Source organism: Triticum aestivum, chromosome 4A (genome assembly GCF_018294505.1).
Source record: "Triticum aestivum cultivar Chinese Spring chromosome 4A, IWGSC CS RefSeq v2.1, whole genome shotgun sequence".
Classification (NCBI taxonomy): domain Eukaryota; kingdom Viridiplantae; phylum Streptophyta; class Magnoliopsida; order Poales; family Poaceae; genus Triticum; species Triticum aestivum.
In genome coordinates, this window is record NC_057803.1 from 602,541,674 (window position 1) to 602,567,935 (window position 26,262).

A 26,262-nucleotide genomic window follows, 5' to 3' on the forward strand; every position below is an offset into this window, starting at 1 on the left:
GAACCAAACGCTACATCGATTCACTAGCCTGGCCAGGCAGAGAAATCCCACCATCTCGCATCCACACCAGGCACCATCCGGCTTCCTAGATGGGGGTGGGCACGAGGGCCAGGGCGGGAACCAAACTGGCTCTAAAGCCTTGGGGTCCTTGCCCACCCCCATCGTTGGAGGGACAAATGAAAGAAGAGGGGGCCTCCAGTCTCTTGCAAGGGTGGAGGGTAGATCGCCGCCACCCGTGGCCGCCTAGGTCACGAGAGGGAAGTGAAAGAAAACTTTTGGTCCCTCAATAGTACCAAAACCATATACATCATTTTCGGATTTTTTTTATAAAGGGGACCCAAAAACATAATTGTGAATTCAGATTCATTAGGAGGATTTGAACCTAGACAGTGGAATTATACACCCTCTTCCCCCACTAAGTGAGGTAGGCTATCTACCCGGAAAAAAAGAGTTCTTAAAACCCTCAAGATTTAGTCTTCTTACTTGCAAAAAGGATCACGAGACAAGTGAGGTAAATAAAAAACTAACACTGGAAAAAAATAAACTAGCTAAAAGAAAACAGGCGGAAACCAGTTTTTTTGGCAAAGCTTAAAAAAAACATGGGAAAACCGCCAACGTAGAAGTTTACGGAACGCAAAGAAACCGAGAAAAGAAAATGAGGAAAATAGAGGGGGTGAGAGGAGGATAGAAAAATAACTAATAACTAGGTGAAATCACGAGTATCCATGGTTAATTTTCTTGAATACGTACGTTTTATTATTGTGTTCCATGGTTTTCTTGAATTTTGCCGCCAAGATCCAAAATTTCTAGAGTATTACAGTTGTTGTGCATTTGACATTCCTGTGATCTTGAGTAATTTTACTACAGTAGAATATTTATGTAACTGCTTAAATTCAAAAGGTATGACAGTTTTTTTTTTGAGGAAAACATAAATAAAAGGTAGTATGACAGTTGAGATGTGGTTGGAGACAAAGTAGGCCTTGGAAAGGTACGAGGGATATACTTCAAGCTTGGAAGCCCATAAGATAGGCCCATAACCACCACACTGGTGCTCGGTTGAATGATTGGAAACGAAATGCCTCCCTCGCCTGGCAGCACTATGAAAATGCAACCCCCCTTCAAAAAAAAGAAAAGAAAATGCAACCCGGCCACCGTGCAGGTCAGGTCAGGTCTCTGACTCCAAGTATCACCCACCATGAACTCAACCTGTTGGACGGAACGGAATGCCTCCGCCATTTCGCCAAGTAGGGCACATCTCCTAATAATTAATTAAGTCCAGTATTATGACACCAGACTTTCCCCAGTCCGTGGGCAGTTTGGCGCTAAAGTTAGTACAAAGTTGGATCATTTATTTTAAAACGGAGGGAGTAGTTATTTAGTTGAATTCTACTGAATCAGATCTTAACTTCCATTCCACCTATTGATTTGGAATGTTAATTGTGCTTGCTTCTCTAAGCAGTAAGCACTAAACCAAACGTCTGGCTTAATGAACAAAGGATAAATAAAAACATATATAGCCTGGTATGTCAGTATCTCTGATCCATGCCAAGTCACTAGAGTGAAAAAAGCACGATGAAGCATTTCAGTATACTTCACTGATTGTTAGTAAAAAAAACACATGATGCCTTTGATCAGCCTGTACTAAGGTGAAGAGACGATGAAACATTTCAGCACTATATTATGAGACCAAGAGGTAGGGGAAGATTGATCCATCATGCATTGCATTGTCAGGCAAAAAAAAATATTATGCCTTTGATCACCTACTATATATCATACGGTTCGCATATGGTAACATGCACCGCAAAATCGCGGATTGGTTGGCACCGGCTCTGTCTGTCATCATCTTCATTCTTCTTGATCTTCGCTTTCGAGCATCTGTCACCTCTTCTACTTAACTGTCATCTTGGAGCATCGGTCAGATAGTAACTCCTTCACTTTCTGAGCTATCAGAACAATGTAGCCTCTTCAGAAAGAACACATACTCTGCTCCTGACATCACTTTTGTGGGTGCTCCAAGATGCTGCTGCCTCTGGCTTAACATCATCTGCACCCATTTCTAAAGATTCTCCTTCCTTCATCACGCCGTCTTCATCGAGTCAGAGCCATCAGCTGTAGGTGTCTTTGATTCTCCTTCCTTCATGAAACCGTCATAATCAGAGCCATCAAAGAAATATCATGGTTTTATTTCATGATGGCCTAACTTAAAGGACAGACCCAGTGCTAGAATTAATTAGCACGGCCAAACTATTAATGCAAAGAGAAGGCAGTGTCTTCCTAAAAGAATGTCACACTATCATGGCCTTGCAGAGAGCAAAATAGCATATGCTTGAAATCTGGATCAACTAAAGTGCAATACGGATTGACAGAAAACATTGTAAATTAGTAACACGGAGATCCTAAAACAGGTTGGGCATTCATGTGGTGTGCTAATTAAGAAGATTAACAAAGGATGGCATGTTTAATTTCGCATAAAGGTTGTTGCCCTGATTTTCTGAAAATCTGACACATACCTATTTGTATAATTTCTGGGAAAGCGGTTGCTTTGAATCTGCTGGCGCTTTTCTTCTCTATCATGTTCATCCTTTGGATCAAGAGCAGCATGGACTCTCTGTTTGTGCCCAGAAAAAGTAGGTGGAGATGTTTTGGTTGGGTACATGTTATCCCCTGGTATAGGTCTCATTCGTCCAGGTTGGTTGGAACTTGTGCGTGCAAAGTGCAAACACACCTGGCTGCATTCACCATGATGATTTCATCCTAATTTAGAAGAGATATTTACGGATTAACAACAACAACAACAACAACAACAACAACAACAACAACAACAACAACAACAACAAGAGGTGCATGTCATGCTACTATATACTACCTCTCGGTATTTTTTTCGTTGTCGAGCGAATGGGAGATAACTTGGGATTGTATCTCTGAAAAAGTTGGGCCTCCCAATCATCATCAACAACTACAAAAAGGGCACACTAGACTTAAAAAGGGCACCCACGGCCCGGCGCTCCGGTGCGGGGGGGGGGGGGGGTATGCCAGCGGCGGGTTATTGCCGCCCTCGAGGTACTCCAGCACCTCGTGCAGTGTGCGGCCGGGGACGCCCCACCAGACGTGGCGCCCGTCGCTGTTCTTGACGCCGCCCCGTTCATGGACGCCAGCGGTTGTGCCTGCCGCCGCTGGAAGTAGTCCGCCCACGCCGCGTGGTTGTCGGCGGCGTACTGGGGAGGGCGCGCTACTCCTCCACTAGGGATGACCGCACGCGGTCGACCTCGGCGGCGAAGACTCCAGGGCACACGTCGACGTCGGGCACCGGAGGGGGGGGGCACCACCATTGCTGAGCCTCCACCCCCGTCAGCCCGGCGCGCATGTCCGGCGGCGCTGGGATGTTGGCCTCGAACAGGAGCCACACCTCCCACTCCTAGAGCGAGCGGCGACCGAAGCCGTTGGCCGTCACGGCGTCGCCGGAGAAGCGTTCGGCCATCGCTGGAGAGGGAAGGGAAGGGGAGGACGGGTGAGATAGCAGAGCTCGGCGGCGCGGACGGGAGAGAGCAGAGACTCGGCGGCGACTGCTTTGGGCTCGGACTGGTGTGGCCAGCGGCGGGTTTTATATCCCGCCGTGTGTACGCGTGGCGGGAGGGGAGGCGTCGCCGCGCCGCCCAGCCTTGCCATTGATTCCCCGCGGGAAGCCGAGGTACTCTGGGGGAAGACGAGGCGTCGTCTCGCTGACACGGCTGGCCCGCGCCTCTTTCGCGCCAAAGCCGCTCGCCCCGGCGCCCCCAACGCGCCGGGTTCGGCCTGGGTACGCCGGCGCCAGTTTCGGCCTAAACCGACGAAAAACGGGCTTCTGGGGACGTCACTGGGCCGATTTTTGGGCCCCGACGCGGCAAAAACACCTGGGGAGGGCCTGTTGGGATGCGGCTGGAGATGCTCTTAGTTGTGGTTCCCTAATTAAGCACGGAACTCCCTTTCTCGCTTGCACGAAACTAAATGCCTGGCTCTGGCTTGCAGGTAATGATCAAAGGGGAGAGAAAAACATATCTTGGCATATCAGTATCTCTCATGATTCACTAGAGCGAAAAAAGCGCGATGAAGCATTTCAGCATGCTTCATCACTGATGGTTAGTAAAAAAAAAACATATGTCTTCTACACCCTGTTTGATTCAGCATTTTAGTACAGGCTTAGAATTTGAACATTTTACAATGGTTATCCATGGCTTAGAATTTGAACTACCAAAAGAGGACTGCTGGTAGCTTTGCAGTTACCAAGCACATGCTGTGACACCTAGTTGAGATATGCCGACTAGAGGCCCTCGGTGTCATAATACCCATTCTCTTGCAGATAGTCTTGCATATCAACGGGAAACATGGTGCTACCATGTATACTCTCATCATTAAATTTAAACGAGGCTGTATAGTCCGGTGTGTATACATGTGAACTGTTGTAATCCTGAGAATATTGCATGGAAGTGCAGGAGGTCATGGCGTCATTTCCGAAGTAGCTCTCTCTTTCAATCTTTACTGAATGTCCTGGGTGTGGCATCCTAGCTTCCCCTTTCTCATAAGCCATAACCTTTGCCTTCATACTGTCTTCTTCAGGGCTTGATACGGAACAAGTATTTGTGTACCCTTGTACTGGTTCCTGAGCTTTGAGCGACTCCAACTGTGCTTGCAGATTTACAACCTAAGAGAAGATTGCTAATATATTATCACTGTCCATGCAATTAGCAGTTTACCAAATGAAAATTCAGAACTCAATAGAATTGTTGTTCAAGTCGGTGTGACTAATGCATAACTCACTAACCTGCTGCTGCAGAGCAAATATGTGCGCGACGCAACCATATACCGGATCATGTTGCCTGGCCTGTGCCTCGTAGGAGATGGTGACCGCAGCCTCACGGCGGTCGGTCGCCGGGAGGCTCGTGAGGAGCTTCGAGGCGTTGCTTGCACCAAAGACCTTATGGATGGCGGCAAAATGTGCAGCCCCTTGCTCGTGGCACAAGTGTGGAGCCAAGACACACCCATTGACGCACCTCCTCCCAAGGAACTTGCATGCGCCGCATGGAGAGGAAAACCCTGTCATTGCTCCTGCTACCTGATCGATGCTGGTAGTGTACTCTTGTTCCTTGCAGCCTGTGGAGTGAATCATCAATCCTTCCCATTTATAAAGGCTACTCTAGCACTAGCAGTGGGGTACATGCTAGGGTTAGCTTGGTTTGATGAATAATTAATCAGGCACGGTCTCCCTAATGGCCTGCCAATTTGATTATCCATTATCCAAAAGCCTGGTTCCCAGTTCTATACCAATTTGACATTCCTTTTAGAAAGGGACTAAAGTGACAAAGGAGGTAACAATAGCCCCAACCCATTTGTTTGCTTGAGGGATCTTATTTTACTACTGGTTGTTGGATGAGTTTATGATGAGTTGTTCAATTTTTTCCTTTCTTTTCAACATGTCCGACAAACTTAGTACCACCCTTACAGGGAACAAAATGTCATAACTTCAGGAATCAATCAATGAATTAAAAAGGCAGTGAGCAAAAGGTTGAGCTTCGGGAAAGCTGGTAGAATGAACCAAAGAAAAATAGGGTAACTGTTGTTCAACAATATATGTACTCATTCTCAAGCCCATGTCAAGTAGCTCACCATGTAATGTTGTGATTAACTTCACTTAATCCTATGTGTCAAATCTCTGATGATGCGCATACTACTCTGTTTAAGAACCTACTGCCTAGCACCTATATATACCACTATTAGCCGTATGCCCTTCTAGCTATGCTTTTCCTCTGTTTTTCTGCTTGATAATTTAGTAATTGTAATGGAGGCCATTTAGCTAGGGGGTTGTCTGAGTCTTGATTAGTTGATTTCATCATTTTTGTGTATATCAAGCGTGTGCCTTTCCTTCTTAGTCATTATTGACCTTGTACTATTTCGTTTTTTGCATTATGCAAGTTTCATTATTTTTGGCTAACCACAGTTGATCACCCCGAGTGCATCTTTGCTTCTAAAAAGAATTAGTTAATGGAGAGTTAATATTCTGCACTTAGTCATCTTCCCAGGAGAAGAGAACATTATGTATGTATCTTTGCTTGTGCACTTAGTCATCTATGTTCCCAGGCTGTTATGCATACTTGTTTGTCGCGTAACCACCATTATTAGTGGTGCTTTGCTCGACACATAGAAGACATATGCAGCTGTGTTCAGTTTATTTCAAAAATTATTAGTATTGTACTTAAAAAGTAAAATTAGCATATAAGCACAAATTAAAGGTGTTGCTTTCCAGAGTATATATATAGAAAGTTAAAGCCCAGTCTGACATCCTACAAAGTAGCTAGAGCTAATTTCTTGTTAATGGAAAATATTTGTTGTTAATTTAATTTCTTTTGAGACGAAAAGATTATTAATTAATTTATAATTTTGGGCTCCCAGTGGAATGGGCCGCCATAATTGACACAGAACAGGGCTGTTAGTTGAGTCAGGTGCGGCTGAGATGAGATGGGCCGCTATTTATTGGTAGGTGCGTGCTCGAGCCACCTACCAATTAGAGCCCAGGCCCATTAGAGCCTGAAAACCCTAAACCCTCCCCTTTTTATCTCCCCCATCCAGCCGCCGTTTTCCCCATCTTCTTCCTCCTCCTCCTCCTCACAACTCAACTAGCATCACCACTGCTGGGGATTTTCTTCCTCCTCCTCCTCCTGACAACTCAACTAGCATCACCACTGCTGGAAATCAAGAAAGGTAGGATTTTTCTTCTTATCTCGACTAGATTTCTCTCTATCCTCACAGCTGTGTTTGTTTCTTGTGACTCGATTTGGTTTTGGTTTTGGTTTCCTTGTCTCTGCACATATCGAAGGCTTTCTAGGCGTCATTATCCATAGGCCTCCTGAGCTCAATGTTTGTGCCAAATCAAATCTTACAATCTTCATGATCCTCGCCCTGTGACCTCCAGCAGTGCTACCCTGGAGGCCACGCAAGGACCATGACCACATTCCCCAATTTGTTTTCTTGAATTGTTGATTCGTTTTAACTCCAATACCTTGGAGGCAAATCTTAGATTCCCCAATTTGATTCCCCAGCAGAAAGAGTAGCCATGGCGGCCAAGAACCCCAAGGTCTTCTTCGACATCCTCATCGGCCAGGCCAAGGCGGGCCGGGTCATCATGGAGCTCTACGCCGACAAGGTGCCCAAGACGGCGGCCAACTTCCGGCAGCTCTGCACGGGCGAGAAGGGCCTGGGCAAGAGCGGCAAGCCGCTCCACTACAAGGGGTCGGCCTTCCACCGCATCATCCCGGGCTCCATGTGCCAGGGCGGCGACTTCACCCGCGGCAACGGCACCGGCGGCGAGTCGGTCTACGGCCAAAAGTTCGCCGACGAGAACTTCCTGCTCCGCCACACGGGCCCCGGGGTCCTCTCCATGGCCAACGCCGGGCCCGGCACCAACGGCTCCCAGTTCTTCATCTGCACCGCCAAGACGCCGTGGCTCGACGGCAAGCACGTCGTGTTCGGGCAGGTTGTCGATGGATACCGCGTCGTGGAGAAGATGGAGGCCGTCGGCTCGTCCGGTGGCGCCACCGCCGAGCCCGTCGTCATCGAGGACTGCGGCCAGCTCCCCGACGGCGAGTAACCAGTGCCTGGCTGATCTGATGATTCATTCAGCTTGTTTTTTTACTTACTACTGAAGCTGAGACAGTTGATATGGATCCGATGGACTACTAGTTTGTTTAGGCGTGTGTAATGACTGAATGAATGAATAAATTTACAGATTCAGTTTCATCAATCTCTAAAGTTTTAGTGAGAGATTCTTTCTCTTGTTATGCCTAACCTGCAAGATTTCACTATCCATGCTTAGTCTAGCTGCTTGAAGATGAGAAGAATAGACTAGAGATGGTCCCATCTTTTCTCTGGTTGAAAAATATGTTGACATGTTGACATGTTGAGTGGTTCAACATGTTGAAAAATATAGGAATCAGCAGCAGGATTACAAATTATGTTGACATGTTGAGTGGTTCAGGCATGAATTCAGTTCACATTGACATGATCCAACATAAGATTAACTGGTTCTGATTCAACAGACTACTAAGACTAGAAGACCATGGTATGAAGATTCTACTAGGAAATAGAATTAAAAATTATAAATGTCTGAATCTTGTTCAGGCTTGTTCATCGTTTGCCTGAGAGAAACTCTGTGGAACCAGCATCCCTGTTTCTATGCACGCCCCGCCCCAAGGATGTAGATTGAATTGCCAAGTGATGCCATTGGATGACAAAAGGCTTGACACATTGATTATGCAGTAGCATAAGTTCTTTTATCATCGATTCTATGATAGTTTCAATCATACGCTAGAGCTACTATGATTGTTTCATTCATATGCTCGAGCTAGCTAAATCTGAATATATTTCTTTCTGCTGTTGCTGTTTAATTTCGCCTGGCAGGTTCAGTCGGAGGATGAAGATGAAGCGGGCGACTATGAAGAGGTGTTGTAGTGGAGGCCAGATGCAAGGATATGTATGTCCCTCTGTTGCTGCTTATTCTCTTTTATCTATTCTTCTGAACTTCTTTTGGTATCAGAAGTCCATAACGTTGTTGTTATCATGTCCATGGTGAATTGTGTTTTTTGGAGTATTTTCTTTCACAAGATTTGTGATTTTAGTTGGTCATAAGGACCAAAAAGGATAGGAATAGGGCATTATGAACCTGAATTGTCCATGAGAGACCTTAGCGACCAAGTGATGCTCTTACATAGTATGCAGTTAGAATCCAGAAAATGTATTGAACAATCCATGGTCCCATGTTCGGCATTTCTTGGATAATGAACCAACAGTTCTGAATTCTGAAGCTGCATTATTATTGTTCAGCTAGACTAAACAAAAAACATTCAGCTGTTAATTAATTATAAGCACAGCAAAGTTCTTATTTTACATTTAAGCAGCCTCAGTTTCATAATCTTGACGGTTGGTTACAGTTTAGAGTTTACATCCAAATCTGGACAGGTGCTAGACGGAGGAAACAGCAGCAGCAGCATCACAGTAGAACAAGTGATGATGCCCAGTGTGCTCCAAATGCACAATTTTTTTTTAACAACAGATTAGCTGATGTCCGCCAGATATGCGAAGATTCTAATATTGTCGGCGGGCAGGAGGTCGCACAAAGAGCAAGCTGGTCCATCACCGTTTGGACGTGAGTGAGTTTGCTCTCGGCGACGACAGAGGCGCGGGGACGGAGGTAGAGCCCGGCCTCCGCAACAGCGGCGATAGTGTAGGGGGACAAGCAGTAATTGGGACACCAAGTTGACAAGCAGTAACATCAGCTGGCTAGTTGCTCTGTGTTTTGTCTCTGTTTGTGTGTTCGTTTCAGTTTTGCACATACTAGTGAAGCTGCTGCTGTTTATGTTGGTTTAGGATTCCATTTGGTATCGAATATGATGATATGAAGTGAAGGTGTCCCTGACCTGATCATGTACGTACTTCACTTGTGGGTTGTCATGTTGTTTTTGTGCAAATTATATAGTCAAATGAATGAAGTTTCATTTAGGTAGCTGTTGCTCTCAATTTCTCTTGATTATTATTGTTTGGAAGGAATAGGTTTCAGGTTATCAAACTGAATGCACATGCCCTGTAAGCAAGACTGTCAAGAACATGTGGATTGAATTGATCTAGACTTCCCAGTCTGTTTAGCTGTGTGCCCGGCCGTGTAATAACTCAAGAAATAAATCTAGACATCCAATTCCAATCTCACCAGTTACAGAGATTCTAGCCTGTCATGGCTAACCTGCAAGATTTATCCATGCTCTAGCTGCTTGGAGATCGTCCAGTCTTTTTTTCTTTTTGATTGAAAAAGAAACCAGCATCAACACAGATTTTGATGAAAATGGCGAGTCGTTCAAACATCAATTGAGTAAATATTAATCTGTCACCTCCTTTTAGTTCTAGTTTATGTTTTTTTTTTTTGGGTTGAATAGTAGAATCATGCAAATTTGTTCTTGCAACAAACAACGCCATGGTTTCTCTTTTAGGTAACAAAAAAGTATTTGCAGAATCACACAAAATAGTGAATATAATCACGCTCTATTGCACGATACATAACGAGGAGATTAACCTTTTATGATTCAACAGACCAAGGCTACGACGAACATTCTAAGCAAATAGAAACGACATTAGATCAACTTTGTCAAAATCTTTATTCCTCGTCATCACCTTTTGCTTGAGAGAAACGTTGGGTGATCCATTCAAGAAGGTGGGCACGATCCTCCCAAGGCATGTAAGCTTGGCTTAAGAGGAGTAACACGGACAAGGCTTTCCGTGTACGAAACTAGGTCGAACCAGCATTTCTTTCTCCATGCATGGCCCAAGGTGACTTCTCTGTTGGGCCCGAGAAACTTTAGGTCGTCTATATCAAATATGTCTTCGAAGGCGCCGTGAGCTTGCAAGTAGAAACGGTATTCTTGACGATTAAACGCTAAAAGAACCCCGGTAGCATAGGCCACTGGATGACAAAGGCTCGAGACATTGATCGTGTAGTATAAGCTCCATCTCGGATCCAGGACATCTCTTGTCATACAGACCACTACACGCTGCAGGCACTCAACCAAGAAAGTGGCGCATAGTTCCCCGTCAAGCTCATGGAGGATAATATCTTTGTCTTGTACTTGAGGGTACAAGGTGTCAAGCAACGGAGTGAAACCAAATGTTTCGTGTTGAAGGCTGAAACGGAGTAGTGCCCGTGGGGGGCATGGATGGTTGGCCTTATCGATGAAGTAGAATAGGTAATCCTTGCAGTGTGTGGCGGTTTGTGGACACGAGATGAGGGCAGGAGGGTCCACCAAGGTCTCCCTCCACTCGTCTCGGCCACTGTTAATTGTGAAGACCTCCATCCCCATGACGACGTGGTCCTTGTCACAACAACCACGGTAGAAAGAGCGTGCAACCTTGTATCTGTAGGTGGAAGGATCGAGGCCGAAACCAATTGGAAGGCCATTAAGGTACTCCTTGTTGTTGCGGTGGCTCTTGGGCAGCACAATGGCATCTCTTGTGGCCGGGTTTAAGACGTAGAGACTAGTGTTGGTGGGGAGCAACACCAAGCCGTCACAATGGGCCATTCGGAGAGCGACCTTGAATTCGTTAATCGGGAAGTGCCTTTCGTAAAGGAGCATCGCAGTTGAACCGGCACTCGCAGTATAACTCCGCATCCTCCTACCGAACGATGATCTTTGTTGTTGTTCCTGTTGTTCTTGTAACGGCAAAGACCAGTGGTAGAAGGGTTGTTGTTCATGTTGTTCTTGTCGTAACGGCAAAAACCAGTGGTAGAAGCGGACGTTGATAGAGACGTTGGGGGTTTGGTGATAAATATGCGGGGCGATGAGGAAGGAAGAAGGGCCGCGGCGCTGTCGGTGTTGTTGGGAGCAGTGGAGGTGGGCGTGGACAAAGAGAGGGTCGGAGATGATGGCGTGCCAGGCCTTGCTCACGAGCTTGAACCTCGCGAGGGATTTCACCGGCAGCCGGATCAGGATCTCCCACACCACCTCCTCCAGCAACAACTCAGGCGGGATGATGGTAATCTGCGGCGGCGGCAGGCTGTCCCTCTTTCTCTTGCTGCTGTTCTCACAATTCCCATTGTCATTGACGAGCAATTTCCCATGGGGCCTCCCTCCCCTCCCTGCTACTACCAGTACAAGTTTGTTTGGGTTGGGATGTTTTCTTCCCGGACATGTACACGTACGATCTGGCACGTATATGGATCGGACACGACCCCATCTTCCGTTGTAAAATCCAAGGAAAACCAAAGTATATACAGGGAGTTGTAGACACGATATCTTCTTACCGAATTTCAAGAGTATACAGCGTGCCTACATATCTCTTACATGCATCTTTTTTTTTCTTGCAAAATTGTCAAACTGGTATTCGTAAAAATAATAATTGAAACTGGCAGATGTGGTCTGATTTTTTTTAATAAGTTACGATAACAAACAAATTCTAGAATGTTTACAAGCTGTTCCTCTCTAATAAACCCTGGGGAGGAGACCTCCGGGCTCCCCGCGCCGCCATCTCTCCTCTGCTGGTAGGTCGTCGTCCCTTTCTCCCCCGTCGGCTCTGCTGGTGTGGTAGTGTCGGGAAGCTCTGATCTAACGGATGGTGATGTAGCTTTGCCCGCTTGGGGCTCTTAGGTAGGTTTTCGTTGTTCGTCGCTCCAGGCCTTCCGGCGGGGTGACCGGGGCGCACAATAGTTTTTTGCGGCCATCCGCTTTTCAAGTTTCAATACAACATACAGCAACCCAAAATAATCAAGTTGTCTATGACAGTATCAATACAGCAACCAAAATGCTTGTCTCTCTTTCTCTCTCACACACACTACCTGTAAGAGTTTCTCGTTCAACCAAAAGTTGCTTGTCTCACGGCAAGCATGTCGTCTTCAGCCAGGTCGTCGACGGATACGGCGTCGTGCAGAAGATGGAGGCCGTTGGATGCTGCCGCAGCGCCGTCGAGGACTGCGGCCAGGTCCAGTGCTGATTCAAATTTTCTTTATTTCTTTTTATTACTAGCTTCTTTGTTTAGGTGCGCGTGTACATGTAATGACTGAACCAATAATTCTACAGATCCAATTCCAGGTACACGTTACCATGTGTTTGAGTTTCAGAGATTCTCTCTCTGCTTAGGAGGAGTAACAGGAACAAGCCTTTCCGTGTAGGAAACTAGGTCGAACCACCATTTCTTTTTTTGCCATGCATGGCCCAAGGTGTCTTCTCCATTGGGCCCAAGAAACTTTAGGTCATCCATATCAAAAATGACATCTTCTTTGAAGGCGCCATGAGCTTTCAAGTAGTAACGGCACGATAGATGATCATATGCTAAAAGAACCCTTGTAGTGTAGGCCATTGGCAAACAATGGCTTGAGACATTGATTTTGTAGTACAAGCTCCATACGGATCCAGGACATCTCTTGTCATGCAGATCGCTACGTGTTGCAAGCACTTGGCGAAGAAAGTGGCGCATAGTCCTCCGTCAAGCTCATGGAGGATTATATCTTCGTCTTTTACTTGAGGATACAAGGTGTCAAGCAACGGAGTGAAACCAAATATTTCATGTTGAAGGTCGAAGTGGAGTAGTGCTCGCGGGGGGGGGGGGGGGGGGCATGGATGGCTGACATTGTCGATGAAGTAGAATAGGTACCCCTTGCAACATGTGGCGGTCTGTGGACACGAGATGAGGGCGGGGAGATCCACCAAGGTCTCCCTCCACTCGTCCTGGCCGGCACCGTTAATTGTGAAGACCTCCATCCCCATGGTAACGTGGCCGTTGTCGTCACAACCGCGTTAGAAAGAGCGTGCAACCTTGTATCTTTCGATGGAAGGATCAAGGCTGAAACCAACCGGAAGGCAATTTATGTACTCCATCATGTTGCGGTGGCTCTCGGGCAGCACAATGGCATCTCTTGTGGCCGGGTTGAAGACATACACAATGGTGTTGGTGGGGAGCAACACCAAGCCGTCGCAGTGGGCCATTCGGGAAACGACCTCAAACTCGCCTGCCGGGATGTGACTTTCGTAAAGGAGTGTTGCAGTTGAACTTGCACTGCCAGTACTACTATCACTCCTGATCCTCCTACCAAGTAAGGATCTTCGTTGTTCCTATTGCTGCTGCTGCAGCAATGGTAAAGACCAGCTATACAGGCAGATGTTGGTGGAGAGGTCTTGGTAAGGATCCTCCGGTCCGACATAAATATGCGGGGCGATGAGGAAGGAAGAAGGTTCGCGGCGCTGTCGGTGTTGGGAGCGGAGCAGCGGAGGTGGGCGCGGACGAAAAGAGGGTCGGAGATGATGGCGTGCCAGGCCTTGCTCACGAGTTTGAACCTCGTGAGGGATTTGACGGGTAGACGGATCAAGATCTCCCACACCACCTCCTCAAGCAACAACTCAGGGGGGAAGACGACGATAGTCGGCGGCGGCGGCGGCGGCAGACTGTCCCTCTTTCTCTTTCTGCTCCCGCAGTTGCCCATCGATGAGCAATATGGATTAATGTGTAGTCTATGCAATGCACACGCGATGGAAGAATTGCAATGAGCACCTACGATCCGTGTTAGTTTTTTTTTTTTAGGTATACGATCCGTGTTAGTTAGCTATAACAATAACTAGTACTAGTAGTAGTTTGTTTGGGTTGGGATCTTTTCTTCCATAACACGTACGGCCTCCTACTTTCGTTGTAAAATCCAAGGAAACCCAAAGTGTACAGGGCACTTATAGATACGATATATTTTTACCGAATTTCACATGTGTACAACGTGCCAACATATCTCCTACGTGTGCGTGGATTTTATTTTCCGCAATACGGAGTATTTTGAAACTGGTAGATATGATATGATTTTCCTTTCTACCAAGTTACGACACAAAACAATTTTTATTGTTCCGCTCTAAACCCTAGAGAGGCGATCTCCGCCTGTGCTGCATTGCGGTCTCTCCTCCACCGGTAGGTCGTCATTTCATTTTACCTCCGCCGGCTCTGCTAGCGTGGGAGTGGCGATGACGGTGGGTACACATCAATCAATCAATCAATTCCAAATTGCACAACCCTTGTGCTCCGGCGCCGGCCCAGTGCGGTACTGCCGCGGTGGTAGGGCGGTACTACCGCTCTCGAGCGGTACTACCGCACCTACTACCGCTGCAAGTGCCGCTCAACCCGACACGAGATGCGCCCCCCTCGAGTCGAGGCGGTAGTGGTCCGGTACCGCACCGGTACTGCCGCTGAGGACCCTCAAGCGGTACTACCGTTGGGCACCGCGGTACTACCGCTGAGGCCAAAGACTGCCCAAACAACAAGGAAACAAACCTCCAACGACGCGGGAAGGCCCAGAGGGTGTGAAACGGAAGTGTACGTGATGATTCCACCCTAGCCTTATCAAAGCGGACCCCCTCTTGATAGTACGGTGACTCCTACGAAACTAGTCCACCAACAAGAAACGAAAGAGCTACACCGCCTTGAAAAACACTCCGAGGGGAAAGAAATCGTCTCGAGCCAAAGGATGAATCTCTGAAATGCTCAAAGCACACGGTTAGTCCGCAAACATGTTGTCATCAATCACCAAAACTACATCGAGAGAGATATGCCTTAACACTGGTGCTTTGAAGCATATGAAAATCTTGGAGGATGGCATTTATATATTATTAAAAAAAATAGTACGAAAAGTATAAACACATATAATCATGGATTTATTGGACACAAAGTGTGGAATGGACAATATAACATAGAAAAAAGAATACAACAAGTCCTAATCGCACTTGTAATGTAAATGTATGAAGGCTTAATGCGAGTTTCTAAGGAAATAAAAGCAACATTAGGTCAACTTTGTCTAAATCTTCATGGTGCTTCATCTTTCACCCAAGAGAAATGTTAGATGATCCATTGAAGAAGGTGGACATGCTTCTCCTTAGACATTAAAGCTCATCTTAGGAGGGCTAATTGGAACAAGGCTCTCTGTGTAAGAAACACGGTCGAAGCAGTATAGATTTTTCCATGCATGCCCCAAGATGTCTTCTTCATTGGGCCCAAGGAACCTTAGGCCATTAATATCAAATATGTCGTCTTCTTTGAAGGTGTTGTTAGATTGCAAGTGGTAACGGTAAATACAACCATTATGAACTAAAAGAACCCCGGTACCACTGCCAAGTGACGCCATTGGATAACAAAAAAAAGGGCAGCCCGGTGCATGTAGCTCCCGCTTCCGCAGGCTCCGGGGAAGGGTCCGACCACTTACGCCATTGGATAACAAAGGCTCGAGAAATTGATTGTGTAGTACAAGCTCCTTCTAGGATCCATGAAATCTCTTGTCATCCATACCAATACACGTTGCAAGCACTCGGAGAAGAAAGTGGCGCATAGTTCTCCGTCAAGCTCATGGAGGATAATATCTTTGTCTTTGACTTGAGGGTACACCGTGTCAAGCAATGGAGTGAAACCAAATGTTTCATGCTGAAGGCTGAAATGGAGTAACGCCTGCGGAAGGCATGGATGGTTGACCTTATCGATGAAGTAGAATAGATACCCCTTGCACTGTACGGTGGTCTGCTGATATGCGATGAGGGCAGGGGGATCCTCCGAGGTCTCCTTCCACCCATCATCTTGGTCTCGGCCGCTACTAATTGTGAAGACCTCCATCCCCATGGTGACATGGCCGTAATCATCGCAATGACGGTAGAAAGAGCGTGCAACCTTGTATTTGCCGGTAGAAGGATCAAGACCAAGGCCAACGGGAAGGCAGGTGGGATATTGGATCACGTTGCGTCGGTCTTTTATGGCGGGGTTGAAGACGTAGACATTGGTGTCGCTGGGGAGCAACACCAAGCTGTCGCAGTGCGCCATTGGGGCCCCGAGTGTGAACTCGCCGGGCGGGAAGTGCCTTTGGTAAAGGAGCGTTGCACTTTCTCTACTAGCAGTACTCCTCGTCCTCCTCCTACATGAGGGCCTTTGCAGTTGTTGTTGTAATGGTAAAGACCAGTGGTAGAAGCGGATGTCGGTGGAGATGGGAGTGTAAGGTACGTCCGATTGGAGAAAAACACGTGGGGCAATGAGGAAGGAAGAAGGGACGCGACATTGTGTGTGTTTGGAGCAGTGGAGGTGGGCGCGGACCAAGAGAGGGGCGGAGATGATGGCGTGACAGGCCTTGCTCACCAGCTTGAACCTCGTGAGTGATTTCACGGGTAGACGGATCAAGATCTCCCACACCATCTCCTCCAGCAACAACTCGGGGGGAAAGATAATAGCCTTGTTTCTCTTTCTGCCCTCGCCATTGACAGCTGTGGCCGTCTTCTTCTTGTTGTTGGTGCCCATGCCCATGGAGGAGCAGGAAACTGAAGTGAAGATTGCCAACATCACCTGCCTGTAATAACAATCCATGGCTTGATTATTTGTAGGGGAGCGTGGAGATGTTTCCTTGCCGGACTCGGTCCATCTCCCTGTTTAGTCCATCTGTCCCCTTGACAAACCAATGTATGGCACGGTTCTCAATCATCATCAATCCAAAAAGAAGAGAAAAAACAGAGATCCTCTAACATCATGAAGAGATGTCACGAAGCTACAGTGTAATTCCAGTGCAAAACGAAGCAGGGATAGCAAAGACAATATGCACAATTACTGTTCATAAAAAATAAAATCCGAAATTAATTTTATTACACCATAATTTTGTATAAAGTAGATTTGTAATTTACAAAGTAATTCAAATCATTTTAGGCTTAATCATATAGATGTGAAGAAAGGATGTCAGGGTACTGTAGCTTCCCTAACATCTCTTTGTGATGTTAGAGGATCTCGTTCCCACACCTACTGACTTGCATATAACACCCAACAAAGCATTTGAACCAAGAATGCAAATGCAATAACATCAAACAAGCTTGTGGTTGACAGTCTACAATGAATGATCCACTTGGAACACATGACATGATTCTGCTGATTCACAATGTCAAATACATGTACAATGTAAGTATACAGTGAGACACAAAGAAAGAAAGAAAGAACCCCTCATTGATTTATTTATTTGTTTGTTGGAAGCAAATTTAAGTCTGGTGTGGAATGAATAATACTACAACACACAACAAGATGGAGAATACAACAACAACAACAACAACAACAACTGCAACTCCAAATCCCACCTGTAATTCTTCTGTAAGGTAAAGAATGCTCTCTTAGGCGAGCTTCTCAAGCTCATCGGTGAAGACGGCTGCGTGCGGCTCCTCGACGCACTGGAGCACCAGCCGGATGCCCTGCTTCGGCTTGGGCGGCTTGAGGTACACCACGGACGGCACAATGTTGACATCGTCGTTCAATGTGAAGACGTAGGTGGGCTCGCCGAAGCCGTAGTCGACGTCGTTGAACCCGACGTGGCTCCAGTCGGTCACCACCAGCGTGCCGTAGTCCAGCGACACGTTGTAGTGGCTGTCCTTGGCGCCGCCGCCCAGCCAGTCCAAGAACCGCGCCGACAGCGCATCCTTGGCCTCCCGGATCGCCGTCACGATCTCCACCAGCGACGCCTCGGTCACCTCTTGGCTTGTCCTGGCGAGGCCGCCAGGGTACACGCAGTTGCCGTAGTAGTCGTCGGGCGACGGCAGCGCGTTGGTAAGCAGGTGGCGGGTGCCGGCGGCGAAGCCCAGGCGCACCTCGGCGTCGGGCGCGGACCTGATGGCCGCAGCCCGGCACTTGAAGATCATGGCGGTGACCACGTCGAAGGTGGAGCACCTCTGGGCCGTCTCGGCGGCGACCTGGTCCTTGACGCGCTTGATGCTGTCCAGCGAGATCTCGACGGTGGACTTGACGAAGTTGAAGGCGGTGAAGGACGGCGGCGGGCCGAGCGGCGGCTTGGGCGGGTTGGGGATGGCGTCGCGGGACCAGATCGGCTTGGTCGACGGCTCCGGGAGGCCCCGCGCCATCTCGCCGACGGCCGTGAGGAACTGCGCCGCGCCCTGGCCGTCGAACACCAGGTGGCTGAAGCAAATGCCGACGGCGTACCCGCCGCAGCTGAACTTGGTGATCTGCAGCGCACGGAGAAAGGTGTAAATTTTGAGTTCCTGCTGGATCGGGATCCGGACAAGACGAGATGATATGAGCAAGCAATTGACCTGCGCGAGGAGGATCTGGTCGTCGAGCTTATAGATTTACCTCAAAATCCATACAATGATGGGTCCTTAGGTTAATTTTCTTTGTTTCATTCCTCTCATGATCTTTGAAACCCATCCTATCCAAGACATAGCGTCTTGCACGGCACGGGATAAGCTAGTCGAATTGTAAAAAACAAAAATTACACGTTGAAGTAGTAGAAGTCGAGCTTAATTAAGAAAAAACACTTTGCGTCGTAGCTTACCGTATCACAATCGAAGGCCTCCTCGAGCTTAATGCTGAAGCGCCGAGCTTCGTTCAGGTGAGGCCTGTCGTAGAAACCCGGTCGTTGTGGCACCAGTCGCACTCCGCTGGGAGACTTTCGTCGTCCGAGTACGACATTTCCTATGTTCATAATTCAAATATTAAACTTGTACAATTAAATATATGTACTAAAAAACCTAAATTAGATCATTATTATTCATCAAGGGTTGACTATCGATCTGTCGAGTCTTTTCTTGTTCCCGAGTGCATTACACCCCACGACAACAGTCGGGATTTTTCGGCCTTGATAGACTTAAAGTCAACTCAAAATATTGTTTAATTATCTTTCTAGAAAATCCAGGCCACTCGATATTTCCTACATATTCTAGCACAAATCATTCCAAAATTCACGGAAAATTCCGGCATGACCTTTGCTAAAACAGGACATATCGAGCGCCTGAAATTTGCCAGAACGAAAATTAATCAACACTCCGGCAAAATATAGGCCACTTGGAGGTGTAACATGAACATGACCGGCCACTGGGGCAATCACATATTCTATTTGAGCAACACAAGATATACATGTTTGTATCTACATCATATCTTATATGACTCATATTGACATGGAGATTTGGCTGGTCTCACCTCGAGGTCGGAAGGGGTCGGTGACGGGGACGACGACGGGATGATGGAGGGGCTCCTTGATTTCTGAAAAAATAAAAATCCTATAAGTTATCTCTAATACATCCCGAATAGTATCATACATATAACATCACTAATACAACTAAAACCCTAACGAACGACGGTTATCGACGACGAGGATGCGGGATAGGCATCGTCGACATCGATGCGGGAATAATTGCTTAAACTAAAAAAATAACAACAAATGTGACATGTTCAACTAGTTCTATTAATTCAACTAGTTCTTACTAAATATAAACTTACTATAAATAGAAATAAACTAGTTCTTTCTAAAAATAAACTAGTTCAACTAGTTATATTAATTTTCTTACTAAAAATACATTAGTTATATTAATTCAACTAGTTCTTACTAAAACTAAACTAGTTCAATTAGTTTATTAATTTACTTACTAATTATTTTAAACACTTACTAAAAACCAGTAAAAAAACTACATTATACAATAGTAAAAAACTAAAGTGAAAAACAGAAAAAAGAGATGGATGGAGGAGGGGAAGGGAGGAGGAAGGAGACAGGAGGAGGGGGAGGAGGCCGGTGGGATCGGAGGATGGAGGGGGCGGGGGAGGAGGGGGACGGGGCGGCCGGAGGAGGAAGAGGGAGGGCCGGGGGTGGAGGGGGAGGGGGCGGCCGGAGGAGGAGAAGGGAGGGGGCGGCCGGAGGAGGAGGAGGGAGAGGGGCGGTGGGAGGAGGGCGGCCGGAGGAGGAGGAAAGGAGGAGGGAGGAGGGAGTACCTCGGCGAGGAGCAGCGCGGTGGCGGCGGACGACGTACGGGTTCGGTGCGGGCGAGAGTGAGTGAGAGGGAGTGAGTGTGCAGGATGAACCGCTTCAGAATAAGGTAAGTAAGGAGTAGCGCGTTTCAGAGAAACGCGCTACTGCTACGGGCCGTAGCAGTAGCGCTGGTCAGTGGTATGCGCTACTGCTAAGTGGGGCTAGCCATCTGCTTCCAGTACAAATATAGCAGCAGCGCGGTTTCGCGGAACGCGCTACTGCTAAAGTAGTAGAAGTAGGAGTAGGATTTCTGTAGTCTTACCCATGTATGAAATTCACTGGATATGATGCATGGCACAGACCGTACGCAACTAGTCACGTGCATGGTTTTCCCCGGGAACAAGAACAATGAAGGGCCGTAGTCGGGCAGCAGCAGTAGTGTGACCGAAACCGGCCGGTGTGAATGTATGTGTACAAATGTAGGTGTTGGCTTAATCGATGGCGACAAAACGCTGCAGTGTACTGGTATGATGCGCATGCTCTCTCTTTCTCTCTCTCCTGATCACAAATAACATCGCGTGCCCGGCCGGGACCATGCACATGCATATACAAAGCGAAAGTCATATGGACAAATATACGCATGGCTTTCTGGATCTCGATCTCGAGCTCCTAAATATTTTTGTTGCATGCTTATGCTTACGTATATGTCTCCTATCTCAACGTAATATACTTGTGGTTGCGGAGTGCACGTCGATAAGACTTTGTACAATGCAAAATGCTTAGAGAGATGCTTAAGAATATGAAATGAGTTTTTTCTTAAGTGTATCCACTACAAATAAGCACCGGTGCTTTAAAGTAAATCATTTCATTTTTGTAAGCATCTTGTATTGTACAAGACCTGGGTAATGTTGACCCTCTGACCACACTTTAACACATTTCTAGATAGATAGCATTTTTTTTCTAGATAGCTAGCTAGATCCATCTCTTAATCCCTCAAATATATAATTCACTCAGCCCAGATCTATATACACATCCTAACAATTACCGAGCTCTCTAGAAATAGAGGTCTAGAAGAGCTCCAACATTTTTTCCTTGAAGTTGACCCCGCCTGTAGCGCCATGTAGCGCTATGCGCGTATTGTGTTGGCGACTCTTTTCCTCGCCGGTTTATCAACTGATTTTTTTTTCTTTTGGTCGTTCCATTATTAAAATACTTTCCAACTTTTTCCTAAATAATTAGGATTGTGAGCTAATGCACAGGACCACATCCCACGTATCGTTATGTGCGTACTATGTTGGCAATTTTTTCTGTTCGGTTTTCAGCCATATTTTCATTTCAGTTGTTTTTCTATTAAAAACTGTTAAATTTTTATGTACATATTCATGAATTTTGAGTTTTGTAAATTTAGAATATTCATGATTTAATTTTTTCATATATTACAAAATTATAAAAAAATATGAAAATAATATTCACAACACTAATAATATTCATGAATTTTAAAAGGGTCACAAGTTTTCAAATAAATTATGAATTTTTAGAAATTTTCGTAAATTTTAAAAATAATCCATGATTGAAAATTGTCCGTGAATCCAAAAATGGCCCACGAATAAGATTCAATATTCATGCATTTGAAAATGTTACTAAATTTCAATAATTATTCAAAAACTTAAAACTATTCAAGAATTGAAATGTTAATAAAATATAAAAACTGTCCGGAAAAAAAATGAAAATGAAAAACAAAACCTGAACGAAATCTTGCCAAAACCAGAAGGACAGATCTACATTACCCGCCCAATAGCACCCATGGGGTCGGCGCTACCTCGGTGACCTCCACATTATGCGCGGAATATAGTTGCCATAATAATCTTGGGAGAAATAAATAAATAAATTCAATAACTGGAGAACGACTCTGGCAAAGCTGCTAACTACACGGTACATTAGCCTCTAGTATACTTGATCTCAGATTGCCCGAAAAAACATGATCTCAGATGGAGGCCAGACCAAGACCAGGACGTGCCTACATGCATACACCATCGATTTAGAAATACGGAGTATTACTGTATTACGTACAGTACATATATTTACTCCTTAGTAATGATGTCATTCTCCTTTCTTCATCACATCACATGCATCCGTCCATTGTTCGTTACGTAAGTACGTGTACCAGATCCAGTTACGGACAGACAGCCAATCAATCAACAAGCGAACGGTTTGGCTCTTGTCTTCTTGTCTTCTTAACTAGAACATGAAGGCACGCGTTACCGCGCCCATCCATTATGAAGGAACTGATCCAGCAAATACCTTAATGTATAGACAATTTATAATTTCTATCGTTTGAATCACTCGAGTTATAGAGGCATGATGTCGATGATTGGCCATATTTCTTTAATTTATATACAGCCGATCCACTTTTTAAAAAATATTAGTCGTATTACATTTTCTTTTTAGCACGTTCATGAGGAAAGAACGAATAGAACAAACATTAAAAAATCCTTAATTGTACTTCACTTCATTTACGAATTTGGAGAAAGATTGCATAATAGCAAAAAATCATTAAAACAAATACTCAAGGAGCTTGATCCTCACATATTGCCTTCACTGTATCTTATTAATTGTTAGCCAAACTGCTACAAAAATACCCGCTTCTTGATTTAGAGCAAACACGCCACAAAGAGTATAATTAGAAGAAGAAAAAGAGCTGCCCTGTTTTCTCCGTGAAAAGCCAAGTCCTTATGCTGAAGCTCTAGGGACAACTTCTGGCCTGCTGAGTAGTAGATTTATTGTCTTCTGCAACGTCTTTTGCATGTGTGCGTTGCTGATAGGGGATATAGGGGGTAACACTGTCCCTATAAATTCCTTCTCTTTTCTGTCCCTATAATCTACTACCCCTATAAAAGCACGAGAGGACGGAGAACCAAATCATCCTATCCGTTGAAACTTGCAATCTGATGGTCCAAATGGCTCCAATCTATCAAACGTGTTTTACACTTTAATTACCCACCAATGCCACTCCATGTTTCCACTAACCCACCGATCCCATGCTAATCCATCTGTACCCCTTCGTCGTCCTAGAATACATGAGCACGATGCCACGATCCACATGCCATCCCTCCTCTATTGCTGCCGCCAACCGCTTGGAGGGTCACCGATCACCGCTCCTCCACTCCGCCGCCCCGCCACCACCCCATGCCGTCGCCACACCCCTATGAGCGCTCGCATCTGCTTAAGCGTGGGCCACGGTCTCGCCGCCAGCCGATTCTCCGCTGGGACGAGGCTTAATCTGCTTAAGAGTGGGTTGCGGGAGGTGTGTCTCCGTCCGAGTGACTGCACCGCCGAGGCAGCAGCGGTCGTCCAGGCCGCCACCCAGGAACCGCGGCCCTCCTCCGCAGACCCGCCAGCATGGGCTGCCGCCCAGGCTCCACGACGACGACGGCGAAGAACAAGGTACGCCAGGGAGGCGAGGCCCTGCTGGCGCACCCAGTCGCCACCACCAGGGCGCGGGCCGCCGAGAGGCTTAGCCGAGCGGCCGCCGTCCAGGGAGCAATCCAGACGCGCGCCGCCGGCAGGCATGGCCCGCTCGCCCGACGCTCTGCGGCTGGATGAGAATTTCGACGATGAGGCAGGGTATAGGGACTATGACAACGAGGAGGCTGAGGGGGAGGGGGAGGTTCGCTGGGGGGACATGGTCGGGCGACGCCATGCCCAAGCCACCCGCTGGCTTCGTCCTTGACGACCATGGCCAGTGCATCGCTCCCGCCTCTAAGCACATCGTCACCCTCGTCAGGTGCTCCACATTCAGTTTTCTCCTAGCTAGCAGTTCATACTTGAAATGCATTATCCAAGTTCATCTTGCAAATTTGTGCAGATTGATGACGCGAACAATAGTCCATTGGAGTGCATAATCGGGAGGGTGTTCAGCAGTACGTAGGATCATGAGTGCTTTCTTCTCTGTCCGGTCGACTGTGATTAACCACACTCTACAAATTAGTTGCAAACTTGCAATGATCATTAGTGATTTCCCTCTCCTATGATTACTTATTTCGTGCCTATGCAGGTGCTCAAGAGCACAAACTTCAGTGGCTGGATCGTTGTATGTCACTAACTACATACATTACTCATTTATAGTTCAAACATGGTTTCAATTGATGCTAGAAATATTTATTTCGGACAATGTAATTGATGTGTGTTTGTAGGTTGCCTCTCTTGGGTGATATGATTTTTTGCGGTTTCTCATAAACTACAGTGTGTTATGCAGATGGAAAAAATATTCAGGTTCTGCATCCTGCCCAGCAGGTTATTTGTTATGACACAAGAACTTCATTATGGTTTTTGATAAAAGAAATATGGACTTCGAAATAGCTTGAAGGTTATCGATTATATGTAGCAAGGCCATTTGATTAAGTTGGCTCTTTCTTGACACCATTTTCTATGCAAGCTATTTGAATACATATTTTCCAAAACAAAGGAGATAAGTGTGTTTGGGTGTGGCCCAGATTAAACATCTCACATTTTGTTTCAGAAATCATCTCTATTTAAGTCCAAGAGGTCATCAGGTGAAGGGATGGATAAACTATTAGGTTGCATTAATTTGGAGCTATGAAACTGGTAAAAGGATTATAGTTGCTGCAACTCCTAGGGTCAAGGTTTGTTCCACATTTCTATAATTTTATTTATATTTGTACTAATTTATCACATATCATGCATCTTTTCTCCTTTAGACTAATTATTACAGTAGAATATATTGGCCAATAGACTGCCATTCTCACCTTTGGTATTGCATCTTTTTTCTTGACAGCCTGTTACATTGGAACTTGGTGAAGATGTCGTATTTGAGTATATTGACATTGACAAAAGGTACATGCCGAATGCTGAGACATATATACGTTGTCTGAGGCAGAGGTTAAATGCTCTGTAAATAAAGAGAGACAACAAGGATTGGTGAGTTTATGATCCCACTTTCGTACTATTTTTATACAAGAACAACAATGAGCGACATATGTACTTCTCATCCAATTAGTTTTCTAGCACGTAAATGTAACTATTTCTTCATGCACGTGAGAAAGACAAATATTAGTTCCTACATGTTTGAGGATATGTATAACCATACTATGGAATGCAATTGTGCCGAGGAGGAACGAGGATGAGAGATGTGTCCTGCTAGACATATTAGCAAATTCTTAGTTCATTTGATTACATTCATGAGTACTATTCTATTCCAACATGCGGGCTTTGTTCAGTGCATATACAGATATACTATCTTATAGAAATATGTTATTCAGGGATGAAGAGGTGGATAAGTTTGTGGCTTTACTTACTGAATGTCCAGATCTGTCTTGCTTCTCACCCAAGGCCTACATTTAGAGTATACATATTCATATGTAAGTGATTTAAGGTCAATTACCTCCCCCTGTTGTAATGATCATCCTCTTAATTCAGACATTGTTATATATATGCACCATGGTTCACGACTATACTTTTTTCGTAGGGCCTATGCAAATCCATTTGGAACAGTGTTAATATTTTACATTTTGCTACAAAAAGTTATATGCTGCAGGTGTCTATACACGGGAACCAAAGAAGGCAACTCGGCAGTTTCTCCCTGCCCTAATCAAGATTCACAATGATAGGAGGGCACCGAGATCATGCTGCCATGGAATCCATCCATTTTCATTGCCTTGCTGCTTTCTAGCTTGTTTCTTGATATTCAATAGCCATATACCTTTAGGACTTGGGATGCGATTTCACATGCATCGCGTAGCTGATGCTTTTGCCGGTTCATGATGAGCTATTTTTGTGTAAAGCTGCTATTGGCCGTGGAAAGACTAGCTATGCATGGCTCAGTTTTATTGAGCTTAGATGAAAATTTGAGTGAACCGACTAAATTCATACAAAAAAAGGTGCCAAGTACAACCCCAAATTAGAGACACGATGGGATGCCCATCCTGGTCACTATTAGATTTTATTATTTGTCATCTAAGAGCTACTATTAGACTTGCAATCTCGAACGGCTACCTGTATTTTTT

The 26,262-nt window shown here is 45.9% G+C and overlaps 3 protein-coding genes and 1 pseudogene across 4 annotated transcripts; 2 read left to right on the plus strand and 2 right to left on the minus strand.

Moving 5' to 3' along the window:
- Window positions 1-4,297: 4,297 nt before the first annotated feature.
- Window positions 4,298-5,077, minus strand: LOC123084018 (LOB domain-containing protein 16). Its single transcript, XM_044505833.1, has 2 exons — window positions 4,799-5,077; window positions 4,298-4,678 (listed from the first exon to the last, which is right to left on the minus strand). Exons 1-2 carry the CDS (start codon window positions 5,075-5,077, stop codon window positions 4,298-4,300), a joined length of 660 nt encoding a protein of 219 aa, XP_044361768.1.
- A 1,506-nt stretch (window positions 5,078-6,583) lies between these two features.
- On the plus strand, window positions 6,584-7,771 carry LOC123087435 (peptidyl-prolyl cis-trans isomerase). 2 transcript variants are annotated; one of them, XM_044509440.1, is made up of 2 exons: window positions 6,584-6,732; window positions 7,074-7,771. In XM_044509440.1, exon 2 carries the CDS (start codon window positions 7,085-7,087, stop codon window positions 7,616-7,618), a length of 534 nt encoding a protein of 177 aa, XP_044365375.1. In that variant the 5' UTR covers window positions 6,584-6,732; window positions 7,074-7,084; the 3' UTR covers window positions 7,619-7,771. The 2 variants fall into 2 exon arrangements, with proteins under 2 accessions (XP_044365375.1, XP_044365376.1); XM_044509441.1 differs by having other exon boundaries at window positions 6,586-6,732; window positions 7,071-7,771.
- Window positions 7,772-17,660: 9,889 nt separating this feature from the next.
- LOC123084019 (acyl transferase 5-like) lies at window positions 17,661-22,044 on the minus strand. The gene is made up of 2 exons (XM_044505834.1): window positions 22,027-22,044; window positions 17,661-18,503 (listed from the first exon to the last, which is right to left on the minus strand). The coding sequence occupies exons 1-2, from the start codon at window positions 22,042-22,044 to the stop codon at window positions 17,661-17,663; spliced, it is 861 nt and encodes a 286-aa protein (XP_044361769.1).
- LOC123084020 (uncharacterized) lies at window positions 22,043-25,600 on the plus strand (annotated as a pseudogene).
- The last annotated feature ends 662 nt before the right edge of the window (window positions 25,601-26,262 follow it).

Coding starts and splice junctions, on each gene's coding strand:
- LOC123087435 (XM_044509440.1), top strand. CDS start 7,085: ATGGCGGCCAAGAACCCCAAGGTCTTCTTCGACATCCTCATCGGCCAG.
- LOC123084018 (XM_044505833.1), bottom strand. CDS start 5,077: ATGACAGGGTTTTCCTCTCCATGCGGCGCATGCAAGTTCCTTGGGAGG. Junction 4,679..4,798: donor TATTTGCTCTGCAGCAGCAG/GTTAGTGAGTTA, acceptor ATCTTCTCTTAG/GTTGTAAATCTGCAAGCACA.